Source organism: Trachemys scripta, chromosome 7 (assembly GCF_013100865.1).
Source record: "Trachemys scripta elegans isolate TJP31775 chromosome 7, CAS_Tse_1.0, whole genome shotgun sequence".
NCBI classification, from domain to species: Eukaryota; Metazoa; Chordata; order Testudines; family Emydidae; genus Trachemys; species Trachemys scripta.
The window spans coordinates 14,166,861-14,183,066 of record NC_048304.1 but is presented as its reverse complement, the minus strand read 5'-3'; the positions used below and the strand labels follow the sequence as shown (position 1 = coordinate 14,183,066).

Here is a 16,206-nt window from a genome sequence, read left to right as displayed (position 1 = left end):
TGAAGATCCAACTTGCTGTGACAATTTCTGTAAGGAGGCTTGTCAGCCTGCCGGAGAGTTATAAATACTGGACCTTGGGCAAAATCCTGCCATCTCTAGTCTGTTGAACTTTAAACAGGGAAAGTTTAAGCCATTGGACAGAGATGTCCAAGTAACTTCTTGGATTGCCCTGGATAATTCATGCAAGGACTCTAACAGACTACAGCTAAGCTATCATTTGGGCTTTTGGATGATCTAAAGACATTTATTTGCCAACTACCAGATTTAACATCACTGGTATTATCCTCATCTACAAACTCTGAAATCAACTGTAATGTACATGATTCATTTACCCTCTTAATAACGATCTTTCCTTTTCTTTTATATTATTAAAGTTTTTAGTTCCTAAAGGGTTGGCTATGTGTGATTTTTGGGGTAAGATCTCAAGTATATTTTGACCTGGGATGCGTGTCTGACCTTTTTGGATTGGAAGAACTTTATATGTGATTTCTGGTTTTAATAATCGCAGAAGTCCAGTTGTCTGGGTGGTAAGCTCGGTGAACTCTAATGTTGGAATAACTACCAGTTTTGAGGTGACTGCCCTGAATGTGGCATTCTCAGGGGTGACCCATACCAGGCAGCATGACAGGTATATCCCCCTCTAGTTCAACATTAAGTTGCCATTGAAACTTGCTCTCTTCTCAATGGCAGAGTCAGAGAGAACTATCAGGGCTCCTGGAAATGACAGCCTGATCATACTAACTTTCAGAGTTCAAAGCAGACTTCCTGGCTGGTGCCAGGATGAACTTTTTAGGAGTTTAAAATTGGATGATGTACATCAGTCAGCTGGGAAAGAAATGTAAAGCAACTGCATGTCACAAAGCACCACCACCTCAAAACAAATCTCAGAGAGAAGAAAAAAAGCAGCAATTTATTATATTTATATGGTGAAAGACTGGGTCATAACTCACAGAGTATCTGTGAAGAGGATGCCAAGGTTCTAAAATCTTATTCTGGCAAATATGAAATATACCTTATGTCTGGAGCAAATTCAGACTTTTTTAGACAAAAATTCTATGGGGAATAATGCAAAGAGACATTTGACCAGTGATTTAGAATTCTTAAGTCAGACATTGTGGCTAATACTATGCAGACAGTGATGAAATGGTTAGAGGTAGTAAAGTATTCGATGCAAATTCTCTCCTAGGGAATATCTTCTTGATCAATAGCTGGTGAAATGCATGGTGATAAAATGCATGTGCAGTCAGTGATGGAAAAAAAAGGGGCTACAAAAAGACAGCCCAAACACTTGCAGAAAATCTGTACTTTGTATATCCATAGGGCACAGAAATGTTGTAGTTAAAGACCTGCAAATGAAATAATATACCCAGAAAATGGTGGTCACTGTACTAAACTTAATAAATTGTCAACAAAACTTGGGAGAGGCATGTAGATATGACTCAAACTAAGCCACGTAGATTTTTGACCAATACATGATAAAGGACAAAGTTGCTGAACACAACACATTTGTTTTGATATAGTCAGCATTAATGTTTGAGAAATAGATCAGTCATGCACAGGCCAAACATTTGCTGATCTCATAATGTTAGATTTAAACTTGACACTGGAGAGCCCAAAGAAACATTATACCAAAGCACATGCTGTATTCAGCAAATTCAGCCTTCTGGTTCCATTGCATTGTACAAGTAAGAGTTTCTATGGCTATGGAACTAAATGACAAAGTATAAGGCACAAATATAAGCAGAAATGCAGACATGCTGAGGACTGAGATTTTTGTTATGAACACTCAAGCATCTTCAGTTATGGACCTGGAGTCATAGAAGATTAGGGTTGGAAGAGATCTCAGGAGGTCATCTAGTCCAACCCCCTGCTCAAAGCCGGACCAACCCCAACTAAATCATCCCAGCCAGGGCTTTGTCCTGACCTTAAAAACTGCTAAGGAAGGAGATTCCACCACCTCCCTAGGTAACCATTCCAGTGCTTCACTACCCTCCTAGTGAAATAGTTTTTCCTAATATCCAATCTAGACTTCCCCAACTTGAGCCCACTGCTTCATGTTTAAATCTTGCAGTTATTAAACTGGGGTGATCTGCAGATCCAGTTGACAACATGAAATCTGACACTCTAAAGCATCATCCCACCATGAGAAGAATTACAACGCAAGAATGATGAGACCTATGAAAGAGTTGCAAGGGTCTGAAAACACAACTGCAATGCAATACAAAAGAGGCTCCTTCTTTTAAGCAGCCTTAGTGATATGTCTGAACCTAGGGAAAAAAGATTGCTGTGTGTACTGGAGGTAAACTAGTTGGAACATTGTTTGATGGAAATGGGATCAAACCAATCCAGTTTAAATCATTCCAATAAAGAACATGAAACAACCATATAAAGGTTCTTGTAGTTAACTACTGTAGCTGGCAAAGTTTGCACCAAACTGTTTGAAATTAATGCACCACCATGGCCATACTAAAACAAGTCAATGAATTCCATTTAAGATAAAGAACATGACACTGCTTTCCATAATATGATGGACCTTTTTGCAACCCAACCCGATTCAGTGTTTTCCTGCGTTTTTATTTGAAATCTTGACCTTGCCAAGCAGATGCTTCTATGAATGGCATTGGTGCAGTAGACCCTCAGAAAGGTTGACTAATACTGAATGTAACAAAGTCACGCAGACCAATCTGAAGAGCATTATGCACAAGCAGAAAAGCAATTCCTTCTGATTGCAAGTGTGATCATCAGTATTGGCTCGATCACACTATTATAGAAAAATTAAATCACTTGAAGAAACACCAAATTCTCCAGCACCAATCACTTTCAGAACAAAACTTCTGAAACATGCAATATTGGATAGATGGCCAGACATTAGAAAGTAATATTTTTCTAATGCAGCAAAGTTTTGGAACAAGACACTTAAGTTCTTTTCAGCTCTGTCTTGGATGGCATAATCTTAATTGTTGAAGGTGAGAAAATAGTTATTTCACATCCACTAAAACAAGATACAAGAGTGCAAATCCATACTGGTTCTATGGGTATAATACAAAACACGAGGCAGGGACATATTGTCTCGGCCTGGCATGTGGCAGCAAGTAGACCACTTATTTCAAAGTGTCCAAACAAAAGATGTATGTGAAATGCAAAAGAGCCATAGATTGCAAGCTAACATTTGCAAGACCATTCCAGACCAGGGATGTGGTTTATGTGGGACAATAAAGCCTGTATCAATACTGATTAATACAATACTCTTTGAACTACAAGACTGAACATTATCAAAGGTATTACAATAATCCATGAATTGTCAGATATGGAATCCCTGAAAAGCTCTCAGACAATGGAGGTAAATATTCCTCAGAGGAATTTGCTGAATTTTGCCAAACCACAGGATTTTAAAAACAGCTCATTAAATCAGTGTATCCACAAAGTAATGTGCTCACTGGGGGTGGGAGAAAAGAATCCAAACCCGAGCTGCTGGAGAAAGTGGAGGCTGTTAGCAAAGACCTCTATCTCAGTCTATTCCAGGGTGTATATCTTTGCACATTACTCCTGCGTGGAGATAAAGAGCTGAAAACCAAAGCAGCCAATCTGAGATGGATGCAAGCTAGTCTGAGACACAAACAAAAATAAAAGTAAACAACTATTTAAATCTGTTAAGCCATTCACTGCTTTGAATGCTGGCCCAACGGTAGCTGGAAACCTTCTCCCAAAATGAAACAGGTAAATAATGTAATTAGAACTTGTCCTTGCCCTAGTTGCATGTAAGTACTGGAACCATTGTTATAATCTGCTCTGGAGAGCAGAAAAATCAGTCTACAAAACATACTGACTCTATCCCTACCTACTGTGGTATAGGACACCAGAAAGTGATAAAGCCACTCCCACCAGACTGTTACTTACAAACCCCATAGATTCTCCCTTGTCCTGAACTTCATCTAGCTATTTTCACCAGGGAAAAGGGGTTGCAAATCATTACCATTCAGAATGTGTAGTGTTTTCCATACACTGAGTAGTACAAGGTGCACTACAGTGAGGAACCTGACCCTATCCCTCCAATGTAATTACAGTTTACGAACCATTAGAGCAATAATACTTGCACCATCGCTATTTCCTGTTAGGATAGTGCAAAGGCCTCTGGTGTGAAGCCATATACTAACTTGGCCGAACAATTAAACCAATATTGTTTCAGATTTAGAAGCTGTTTTATATGATACAGAGGGCTATACCAAAACAGGTATACACTGCACCTGTTTACATAGTTTGAGTGTTAAGAACTGATATGATCATTCCATTTCTCCAAAGCTACAGGACTAAAGAGGATCATGTATGTCAAAGTAATTTTGCCGCAAACTCATGTAAGTGTTTAGTGTAACTCACAGGCACCAAGATGTACCAGAAGGATTATCTTATTTTGGGAAGGGAGCAGTAGCAAGATCATTTGCATTAATGTCATTATTAGCTTGTGTACACAGCTCCCTCCTGAACCCCTGCGTGCCAGAGAAACTTCATTTGTGTATTAGTCATTGCTATCCGAGTGAGAAGGGAACTGTTGGTAATTAAGCCGTTCTGCAAGCAAATGGTATCCGACTTGTGCACGTAAACAAAACACAAAATAACACATCAGGGAAGATGAAGGAAGCTGGTCCTCCCTTAGCCATTGACAATGCAAGGCTCAGGGGAACCATTCCAGCAGGCTGCGTGCGCCCACTCCGAGAATGTGGAGTTGAAAGAGGCAGAAGACAGGAGTCAGGATTGGCAGTTGTGGTGCGCAGAGGAGGTACCTGGTTGGAAATAAGTTGCTACTGCAGTAACTAAAGAAGTTCCCTTTCCCAGAGTCTCTCTATAGTTAATGTATTCAGCTTTGCTATTAAAATCTGAATTAGTCCTCCAGCAGCTCAGAGCTGCCACTATAAAAAGCCACTTATGTGACTACATTAAAGTACAAATAAGCCAGCATTCGACAGTATATGCCTAACACTGTTTACTCTATTTGTCATGTAAACACTCCAGTACTAAGTCTTTTTATGTCATGGAAGAATTGGAACATTTAGCCTCAGGTACAGCAAAAATGGAAAAATGACTGAAAATTAATATGTATATGCTGCATGTAAACACATCCTGTGTTCTACACATCTCCTAATAATATCTGCTGAATTGTTCCCTATCCATACAGATGCAATCCCTGCTTTTTAATGTAAAGGTCAAACCATACATGCAAGGTTTGCAAGAATTTGGGTCTCAAAGGCCAGGACAGTTTTCACTTAGAACTAACAGAACAAACCAAAAATGTATTCTGATTGGTTTGGAAAACCACTGAAGTTCAGAATTTCTGACAATGGCATGTTAATAAACAGCCCTGTAGGCACCTGTCAGAAAGTTATATTTTTAAGACATCTACTCATGCATAATACGAATATTTATTCATCTCTCTGGTTGTTTGCCAGAGATTATTTTAAGCCTCCCTGGATCTGGTGTAACAGATATTATCCTTCCTCTCCTCCCCCTCCAAATCCTCCGTCCTTGATCACCCTATATGTGACACTATTGGCATCCCTCTTCAAATTCGTGAGGGAGGGGGAAAGAGGGCAATAGAATTTAAAAAGGAGAAATGCTTATTGTTAATGGAAGAACACAGAAAGGTTAGAAAAGATTTCTCCTGATGTATGACCTTCACCGTTTTTTAATCAATGACATATGATGAGATCAAAAAGAATAAAAACATATCTTAAGGTCAGAGAACACATCAGCTGATAAATTAGTCCTTTTGTAGACCACAAAATTGAATTAAAATATGGCATTCAGAAATATTTCACCCCAACTGTTACATGTGTTACTTAAGGCATAGAAACTCAGATATTTCAATGTAAAAATACAATACTTTACTCAGTCATTTAGAGTTCAGAACAGTTTTATGTGCTTTTATACTTTTTGTGGGCTAGATTCTAAAATTGTGTTCACTGTTAATATCCATGTCTCAGACCTCAGGGTATATTCTCCGCTTCACACATATGTGTAGGTCTTATTAATGTTAATGGGATCAAGTTCCTACTGAGCATTGAAGATGAAAAAATAATACTTGCTAATCTCTTATAACCTCAATACAATGTGAAGTGATACTTAAACCATGTGATCAATAAAGAATCACTAGATGCAATATATACTTTTGCATTAAGTAGCAAACAGGCTGCCTCTAATAATAATAATAAGGAAGAATTCGATAATTCTTAAATTACAAAATTACTACTTTTCAACAGCATCAGCTAAACAAAGTAATATTTTTAAATATTAACCTTTTATAAATGTACAGTCAGGGCCTGATTTGTGGAGGTGCATCTGACTTCAATTGGAGATGTGGGTCTTAGCATTTCTGAAAATCAGACCCTGTAGACCCAGGGTATGGGTCTCATCTTACTTATGCTGGTTTTACATCTGTATAACCCTCTTCACTTCAATAGAGTTAGTTTTGATTTACATCAAGTGAGATCAGAATCAGTCCCTAAGGGTTGGCCTGGACACCATCTGGGAGCATGCTTCCCAGTGCAGGCAGGCAGACATGTGCTAGCTCTGCTAGCTCATGCTAACAATAGCAGTATGGCCCATTGCAGGTGGCTTGGGCTATCCACCAAGTATGTACTCAGTGGGTTGGGCGGGTTTGAACTTGGGTAGCTAGTCCAAATGACAGCACATGCCGCTGCAGCCACACTGCTAGTTTTAGCATGCTAGCTCGTGTCTGTCTACCCATGCTGAGAGGTATGTGCGCAGCTGCAGTGTAGACATAACTTAGGGGCAAATTCTGCCTCCATTGTAACCCCTCGCTAGGGCTGACTAGAATCAAATTTGTCCTCAGATACGGAGCTCTTAATTATTATTATTTAAAACAGTTACAATTCACCCAAAGGTGAGAAAAGTGTGCTTCTATATCTATAGAGGCAGGAGTGCTGAAACAATTTGTATAGTGGGGCTGCTGAGAGCCATTGAACCAAACTGGGAACCCTGTAGATCATGAAAACCAGTTCAAGCCAGGGAGTGTGGTAGCGCCCCCAGCAGCGCTAGTTCCAGCCCCTATGTAGATAGGTTCTAATACCACTCTCATTACCATAGTATCTGTGCACCTTCTAGTATTGAGCAACGTGACTGACATCTGTCATGGATTATTCTCTCATCTGCTCCCCAGGCGGTGAAGCACGTACAGTGGAGTGTCTTGTTTGCTAGGGGTTTTGGTTGTTTTTGATAAATATACACGTTGCTGTTTATTGTTATGGGTTGAATTAAAACCCCACTGAGACAGATAGGTGTGAAACCACCCTTCAAATAGCATCACTATTACCATAAGTCCCTGTGTCAGACAAAAGACATGTGTGAACCCACCCAGGAGCTTTTGGCCGAGTATTGTTTTGGGTGGGGATGTCTGGTGGGAGAGGAGGGGGAAAAGGTATCACACATAAACTGAGACCAGACAAGAACAGAGACAGAAGAGGCAAGAAAGCCAAGCAGGAGCGTGTAAGCACAGTGTGACTATGGACAAAGCTAAGATCTAGTGTGGCACTGTAAACCAAGAAACTGCTCCTTTTGTTCTTGGTTCCTTCTGCATTCAGAGACACAGGACTTTGTATCTTCCTTATAAATAACCAAAACTGCATCAAAGAAAATATCAGATTTCCATCAATTTCTACTTCCAACTGAAACATCTTTAGGGCCCTGAACTTTGACCAGGTGCTTGGTTGAAAAGGGGCAACTTTTTTTTGTTAGAGAAGGCAAAGTCAAAGAAAGGAACCTTGCACTTGGAGCAGAAGCAGTGAGGTTTATGATGGTCCTTTGTTCCTGGAAGAGTTCATTCCATAGTCTTGGACTGGCCCCCAAGAAAATTTCTGTGTCCCACTTGACCTGGCTATGTTTTGGGTAAGCGTTCTTCTCACATACTGCACCTAATGCCTGACAAATGTCTCAAGTCTAGCCCTGGTGCTCTTCTGACTTGAGATTGACAAGCAGGGTTAGTTGTATGGTGGTTTTGAGATGTCCACAAATGAGGGTTCGCACATTGGGATTCACTCATTTGGTGCTTCCATCTTCAAGATCTGAGCCCAGAGTCAATTTCACCGCTGACATAAGTGAGTGCAACTTCCTCATAGTCCATGGAAGGGCCATTGCACCACCCAGTCACATTCCTAGCCTATCTGCTTTCTTCTACTAACATAGCAGGCTTAAGAACTGTATCCTTCTGTGTCAACAAGGTCGATTGTTATATTCTGCTGTTTATGTTTTCCATGCAATACTAATGTATTTAAATGAGTACCTTAATTTACAAAGGATTCACAATTAGACTTTTCCCTAAGGAGAGACTATTGAGATCCAAATCTTCAAGGGGCTGAGCACCCTCAGCTGCTACTAAAATCAACAGGAGCAGCGGTCACTCAGGGCGATCTCCTGTGCCTGCTGAAGTCCAAAGCTCCCGCTGACTTCAGTGGTGGGGCACAAAGCCTTCTGCCCCTTACAGGAGGTGCTCAGAACCTCGGGCAAGACTTTTCCTGCTGTCCTGTTCTCAGGAACGTCCAGAATTTCACTCACACTTATTTGTTATGCCTCTGCTTGAGGATAACAGGGATTAATGTTTAAGATGACTCTGGCAACCAGAGTCAACACAGACCTACTGCTAACCTTAGGGACTTCCTGTTCAAAGAGACTAATATCTGCTGAGGCACATGCTGTACAAACTGCACAAACTGGAAGTGACTATGTTAAGTCCAATTTATTTCTAAGACGTAATATAGTCCCCCTATAGCCTTAATTTTAAAATAAAAATTGCACAAAGGTACATGTACAAACGAAAAGAAATATGCATTATGCAGGTGTATTTGCCCAGTGCTGTCTTACTGTAGGGACTGACCCTTCAATTCCTACACATGTACCAGCCTCATCGATGGAAGTTCTACCTGGGAAAGGACTGCTACATTTTCAGATGGTATTGCAGAAGATCCCAAGGGGAGAAAGTCGGGGTAATCAAGCACAAAACACAAAGGGCCAGATCGTCAGCTGGTGTTATTCCATGAAGCTCCATTGACTTCACTGGAGCCACGTCAATTTACACCAGCTGAAGATTGCCCCAATATGCTTAAAAATGTTTCTAATATAAAGAGAAGCATGTGAAATTAGAGAGAGAAGATCTAATAATATCATTGGGACAGTTCCTGTCCGCAGACACAAGTGCACACCCAATATTTTAGGGAAGATTTTGCTCCACGAACGTCCTGGTGCTTCATCACACACACACACACACACACACACACACACACACACACACACACACACACACACACACACACACACACGTAAAGTGTCATGGGGGATCACTGTTTTTCAGGGCCAGCTGTCCTGAGATTCATTGCTTCAACACGGATTATAAAAAGCACCCATTTAAACTTGCATTAAAAGCATTTTTAAGAAGTCTCTGTATACTATAGAAATAATTGATAGGGAGATCCTCTAAACCAATATTGTCCATCAATGCCAATATATGGGAGAATTAAAACTGACAGCATTAGAGCTCTGTGATTGATTACAAAATAATAAATCAATCTCTCCTGATCTGATTTTCCACAAATAAGAGAGAGATGGAGAGTGTTTATCAGTGTAATAATCTATATGCCTGTTGCCTATAATAATTCATCAGACACGCAACTTCTCATAACAGTGCATAACTTTAAAACATTTGTCACTGTCACCGCATTTAACAGATTTGAACTTTAAATCCTTGGTCAAACATTTTATGTTTACTTTTAAAAAAAAAATTGTTGAGACAGAATTTCTGGGCATACACTTGGGATTCATGGGATGTATAAAGAAGATCACCCAGTGGCAAGAATTATTAAATAGTGTTAAATAACATACTGATTATATTTTGGAAAATAAAAAGCTGTATTGCAAGGGCAAAAGTTGCATATTATTTTGTAAACCTGCATGTATTAAGAGTTTACCAGGACTTTTAAAAGGATTAGACATCTGCAGATGCATTAGGTTAGATAAACATTTTTAAAGGACATAAACTAGCCATTAACTGCCTAGGGTAAAAAAAATTCCTCCATGGATAGTCTGACTTTAATGGATTTTAAGTTAAGCATGTAGTTCAAAAACTTTGCTGGATCAGGGCCACAGTGCATAACTGTTCATAATTAGTCATTAGGGAGGCAACTTCTTCTGAAGGGTCTAGGGCTGGTGACTGTCAGAGGCAGGACAGTGGACTTAATGGACCATTCATCTGATCCAGTGCAGCAATTCTTATGTTCCTATATTTCATTCAGTTGAATCTTATATATATTACAAAACATAGTACCAACTCGCTATAAATATTATTCAAGACATCAAACAGATTTTACTGTTAACATATCTTTGGCCTCAGTGATACTTAACGGCATTAGGTAAGCTTTGATATTTGAGAATCAGCAATCTCTGTATACTCCATAGAGCCTTTCAGCAGAAGGGGATGTTTGGCAACAGCTCCCATTGACTTCACCGGGAGCTGCTGAGATTCAGTACCACTCAGGTTCAGAGAAATTAAAAAGCGTGGAACATGTGTGGCTTCTTCTTTCTCTATTAGAGATTAAGACAGAGATATCAGCGATGTGTAATAAGGGCTGTTGTTACCTTTCACCACCAAACTTCCAGTGCTGCTCGCTGTACCAAAATGGTTTGTTGCTACACAGGAATAACTTCCAGCATCTGCCTTAGTGACATTGACAATTCGGAGGCTTCCATCATCCATAATATTGATTCTGGAAAGACAATCAGGCATGAAGGTTTTTTTTTAAGATAGCATAAAATTATTTTGAGTTTGTATCAATTATTTTCATTTTGAACAGTACAACAGTCCATTGCCAATTACAGAGGGCCCAATTCATAAATGTTGCATGCATCATTTACATGAGTTTTCTGTGTCTTTACCTGAGGGCAACTTTAATTTACACAGTAGCAGCATGTGTAGGTTTTATGTGAATCTGCACTTTGATAGTCAGTGCTCACTGGAACAACTCTTGCAACATATGGTGCACATGCTACACCTAAAAATCTAGAGTCAATTACTTAATACTGCAAAACCGAGTTCTTACAAAATTAGACTTGCTTTCTTTGATTTTTCTGTAAGACACTTTGTGGCTTCTAAAATAAGTGTACAAAATTTACCAAATTCAGGGTGCATTTTCTGCTTATTGAACACCTAGCACCTGGATGTTTTAATTGCACTGTCATTCAATGGCATGTCTGACAGCACTGGCCTATACAATCATGGTTTGAGAAGTCCTGTAAACTTTCTCTCCTGCAACATGCCGTGTTATACCTTGCTTGCACAGCAGGGGGCAGCTGGATAACTGAATGTTAACATATAGCATGGGGGAATAGATACTTGGTCCATTCTCTTCTATACATTAGATTTAGGCCAGGACTGGCTTTAAGGGCAGGGCCGGCTCCAGGGTTTTTGCTGCCCCAAGCGGCGCAAAAAAAAAAAAAAAAAAAGCCGTGATCTGTGGCGGCAATTCGGTGGGAGGTCCTTGGCTCTGAGCGGGAGTGAGGGCCTGTCCGCCAAATTGCTGCCGAATAGTTGGACCTGCCGCCCCTCTCCGGAGTGGCCGCCCCAAGCACCTGCTTGACAAGCTGGTGCCTGGAGCCGGCCCTGTTTAAGGGCTTGTTCATCTTACAGTGTCATTTTACTTTCTTTCTGTGCTAATCATTTTCTTTTTCACTGCTGCAACTCTCAATAAGGACACAGAATATCTCCATTCCTACTGCTGAATTTCCCTGCATCATAGGCTATGTACATAAATGGGAGCACCAAAAAGTTCTTAGAATGTTGATCCCTATACCATTAGGGTGGCAGTACGCATGTTTGGGTGCTGTCTGGCTTATATCTAATTCAGCATGCTAAAGCCCAATCACCGATTGTGTGGCAACCCTGCCCACACTTGGCAGTTTCTCACATGCTGTGGGGTTATCACAGCCCAGCTTCCATTAAAGTGATTCACTTTCCCACTCAGTGCCTTACTTACGCTTCTGTGATAATGCTCATGTATTCCTCCTCGAAGCCTATTTGTGCCGTTAACTCTCCCGACACCCGGCATCCACACTCATGTTATGGAGCTGACATCATATCCATTCAAATATAACCAGCTTTCCATGGAGTGGTAAATCTGTCAAGACCCAGCAAATCCTGGGTTTGGGGGTCCCTGAGAGTTTCACTCACTCCGAACCCTTTCCAGGGGAAATCTCACACCAACACTATTGATTCTCTTTAGCAACATGTTGCTTTTCCCTTTCTCTGTTTGTTCAGAAACTTCTGAAATATTCTCCACTTTGTGAGCCAATAGAATTTCAGAGGAATTCTCAGAGCTGAATTAACTTTTTCCTTGTACAACATATGATCATAGAATCAAGGAAACGTAGGGCTGGAAGGGACCTCAAGAGGTCATCTAGTCCAGCCCCCTGTGCTGAGGCAAGAACAAGTAAACCTAGATTACCCCGACAGGTATTTCTTTAACCTGTTCTTAAAGAAGGATGGGGATTCCATATTTTCCCTTGGAAGATTAAATATCCTTATAGTTAGAAAGTTTTTTCTAATATCCAACCCAAATTTCCCTTGCTGCAAACTAAGCCAGTTATGTCTTGTCCTATCTTCAAGAGAGATGGAGAACAACTGATCACTATCCTCTTTATTTGAAGACTTAATTCCTTCCTCAATTTTCTTTTTTCAAAACATACCCATTTAAAAAAAAATCTGTCCTTACAGGTCAACTTTTTTAAACCTTTTATCATTTTTGTTGCTTTTCTCTGGACTCTCCAATTTGTCCACATCTTTCTTAAAGTGTGGCAACCCAAATTAGATAATACTCCAGCTGAGGCCTCACCAGTGCTGAGTAGAGTGGGGCAATTACCTCTCATGTTTTAGATACAATACTCCTGTTAATACACCCCAGAATGACATTAGCCTTTTTATTGACTGCATCACATTTTTGACTCATGTTCAATTTGTGATCCACTATAACCCCCAGTGCATGGAGTACCAGAGACATTTTCTGGAGGAAGACTGAGAAGTTGGCATTGGAGGAGCTGAATGTACGCCAGCAAAACTAGATATTAAAAGTAAGGAAAAGAACAGAGCTGCACATGTTCAAGGAAAAGGACAGTTGTGTTCAAAAGCAGCAGAAAAGTCCTGTAATGTATTTTTAACTATAATCCACCATTTCCGTCATCATCAAACCTTCTGTCATGTCATCTACAAATGTGAGTTTCTTGCCATTTATCATGTGTGCATATTCATCTGGCCCCTTCCCAGGTGAAATATTGGGAAATATTTCTTCCACGGGGCTCAAGATGAGGTCAAAGCACATCTGTCTGAGCCATTTACGGAACCTTCTCAGGCGCATGCAGAGTTGGATGTGACAGCTACCAACAATCACTGTTCTGACCAAGGAGATGTTTCAGTCGCAAGAGCCAGTGCTAGTCCAGCCCTTGTGCCACTTGTGTGCTCTGTCAACGTGCACAATGAGGAGACAGACACCGCCTGACATGTCCACTGTCAATGCATGGAGCTGGCTAACGCAGCGGCAGAGATTCTGAGCTTGCTGCACAATGGTAGCTGTGCCATCACGTGGAGGCTAGAAAGCAGGCTATGGGTAGTCTAAGTGGTACTTGGCAGGCAGGGGCGGCTCCAGGCACCAGTGCAGCAAGCGCGTGCCTGGGGCGGCAAGCCGCGGGGGTGGCCTGTCAGTTGCTGTGAGGGCGGCAGGCAGGCGGCTTTCGGCGACGTGCCTGCGGGAGGTCCGCCGGTCCCGTGGATTTGGCAGCAATTCGGCGGCAGGGACGCCGATGGCGCGGCACCGGCGGACCTCCCGCAGGCATGCCGTCGAATCCACGTGACCAGCGGACCGTCCACAGGCACTGCCGTGCTTGGGGCAGCAAAAAACACAGAGCCGCCCCTGTTGAGAGAATACATTGCGTGTATTTCATTAGTGTGTGCAGTTTGAATAGCTTAGGGATTTGCATCAGGTCATTGCAGTCAGCTTTAATATTTTTACTTCGTTGCAGAAATCTAGTGCCCCATATTAGATTCTGTGCTACCTCCCCAATAATTAGAGGAGACTGTTATGTTTTTACTTGTCTTTACCCGTATACTGCCACATATCAATGTACGTGTGACATGAACTGGATATTGGAACATAGAGATTGCCCTACTGGAGCAGACCAATGGTCCATCTTGTGCAGTATCCTAAATCCAGCAGAGGCCAGCACCAGCTGTTTCAAAGGAAACAGCTGGTGCTATTATTCACGACAAGTCTTGAGAACAGACCTAAAAGCATTTTTCTGAAAGCTGAAGATGCCCTGGACATGCATTAAAAATTCAAATTGACATAAACAACAAATGCAAGAACAAAAAATATTCCCCAGCCCCCAAAAGAGAATCCCGCCCACCCTCTCCATCCACAGCATACATTCCCCCCACCCCCTACCTAAGTCAGCCCTCAGCACCCCTGCTCTACACAAAAGCCCAAGAAAGGTGATAATTTCATATTTTATTTTTGGTTTTCAGAACTTAAAGAAAGGGACGAAAGGAACATTATTAAAAAAATCACATTTTTGAAACCAAAAAGGGAAAATTATTGTGTATTTTAATTAATTTTTTTAGAATTAAAAAAAAATGTTTGGAAAAAAAACCCCCTTGTGTGTCAGTGTTTACCGTTTCACTTTTTCAGCAGAAGCCAAAGCTGTACAGACAGGAGAATGAAGCTCTTGGGTCTGCTGGAAAAGGTGTCTGGGGGCAACATGAAATGAGACGTGGCTGAAAAGAGCCCAGTGTGGCTCAGGGGAAGAACAGATGGAGCAAATTTATTTAAAAGGTGATTATTTGATTTTAAAAAGGCATGAGGCAAGTTCCAGGGTGAACAAGAGAGTCTGATGGGACCCCTTTATGTGCAGAATTCAGGAGACAGTGCTGCCTAGTCCATAGCGCACAAACAGTATGTCAGGAAACCTGGGTTTTCCTCCTAGCTTTGCTACTGACCTGCTTTGTTACAGTTGGTAAGTCAATTACCCTCTCAGTATCTGTTTCCCCATATGTATGTTGGAAAACCCTTTGAGGTCTGTGGATGAAAAGTACTAGATAAGTGCTATTAAGTACTGGCACAATGCTCCTAAGGGGATGGATCATAGATCTTTATTTCGCGTAGAGCTAGTTGGAAGCTATTTATCAGATAATGTATTTCATGAATAATGCATTTTAATTTTATCCACTGTTCAAATGGCTCTAATTTTGAGTTTTGTCTAATTCCCTCTCTCTCTAGCTTCCAAATGCTACCCTTTCTCTTTTTGTATGAACTTCCTTCACAGCATAAATTTAGTTTGCTGATCACTTGAAAAGAATTTTGGATTTCAGCTTCCAAAGAAGTGACCTTTGGATGATGCCAGTGAGTCTAATATCAGCTTTGTGCACACTTCAAGGGGGTAAGGGGGAGGGTTAGTGCTGCTTTACTGAATGAGGATCTATGTCACTTCTGTTTCCAATTTTGAGGTTCATGTGGGTGGTTCTCAAAATTGACAGGTGGGTGTCTCTTAATGATGATATGAGATTGCCAGCAGTCCACTAAGTACCTACATAAACCTCTCCGCCTGCATTCTAATAACTGTGAATACACCCTTCTTAATTCTAAAACCACACTCCAGTAAGTAATCCCTCTTACTTTCATGCTAAGGATTTACGTTAAAACTGACAAATACCTATAAAAAGAACAGGAGTACTTGTGGCACCTTAGAGACTAACAAATTTATTAGAGCATAAGCTTTCGTGGACTACAGCCCACTTCTTCGGATATATATATGCATCCGAAGAAGTGGGCTGTAGTCCACAAAAGCTTATGCTCTAATAAATTTGTTAGTCTCTAAGGTGCCACAAGTACTCCTGTTCTTTTTATAGGTATTTGTCAGTTTTAACGTAAATCCTTAGCATGAAAGTAAGAGGGATTACTTACTGGAGTGTGGTTTTAGAATTAAGAAGGGTGTATTCACAGTTATTAGAATGCAGGCGGAGAGGTTTATGTAGGTACTTAGTGGACTGCTGGCAATCTCATATCATCATTAAGAGACACCCACCTGTCAATTTTGAGAACCACCCACATGAACCTCAAAATTGGAAACAGAAGTGACATAGATCCTCATTCAGTAAAGCAGCACTAA

The 16,206-nt window shown here is 40.9% G+C and overlaps 1 protein-coding gene across 7 annotated transcripts in view; it reads right to left on the bottom strand.

Moving 5' to 3' along the window:
• CNTN4 (contactin 4) overlaps positions 1-16,206 on the bottom strand; it is a 642,022-nt gene that overhangs the window by 57,006 nt on the left and 568,810 nt on the right. For all 7 annotated transcript variants that reach the window (XM_034775263.1, XM_034775267.1, XM_034775265.1 and 4 more), the window contains one exon: positions 10,636-10,763. In XM_034775263.1, the coding sequence (XP_034631154.1) occupies positions 10,636-10,763 (128 nt within the window). The remainder of the gene's footprint in view (positions 1-10,635; positions 10,764-16,206) is intronic.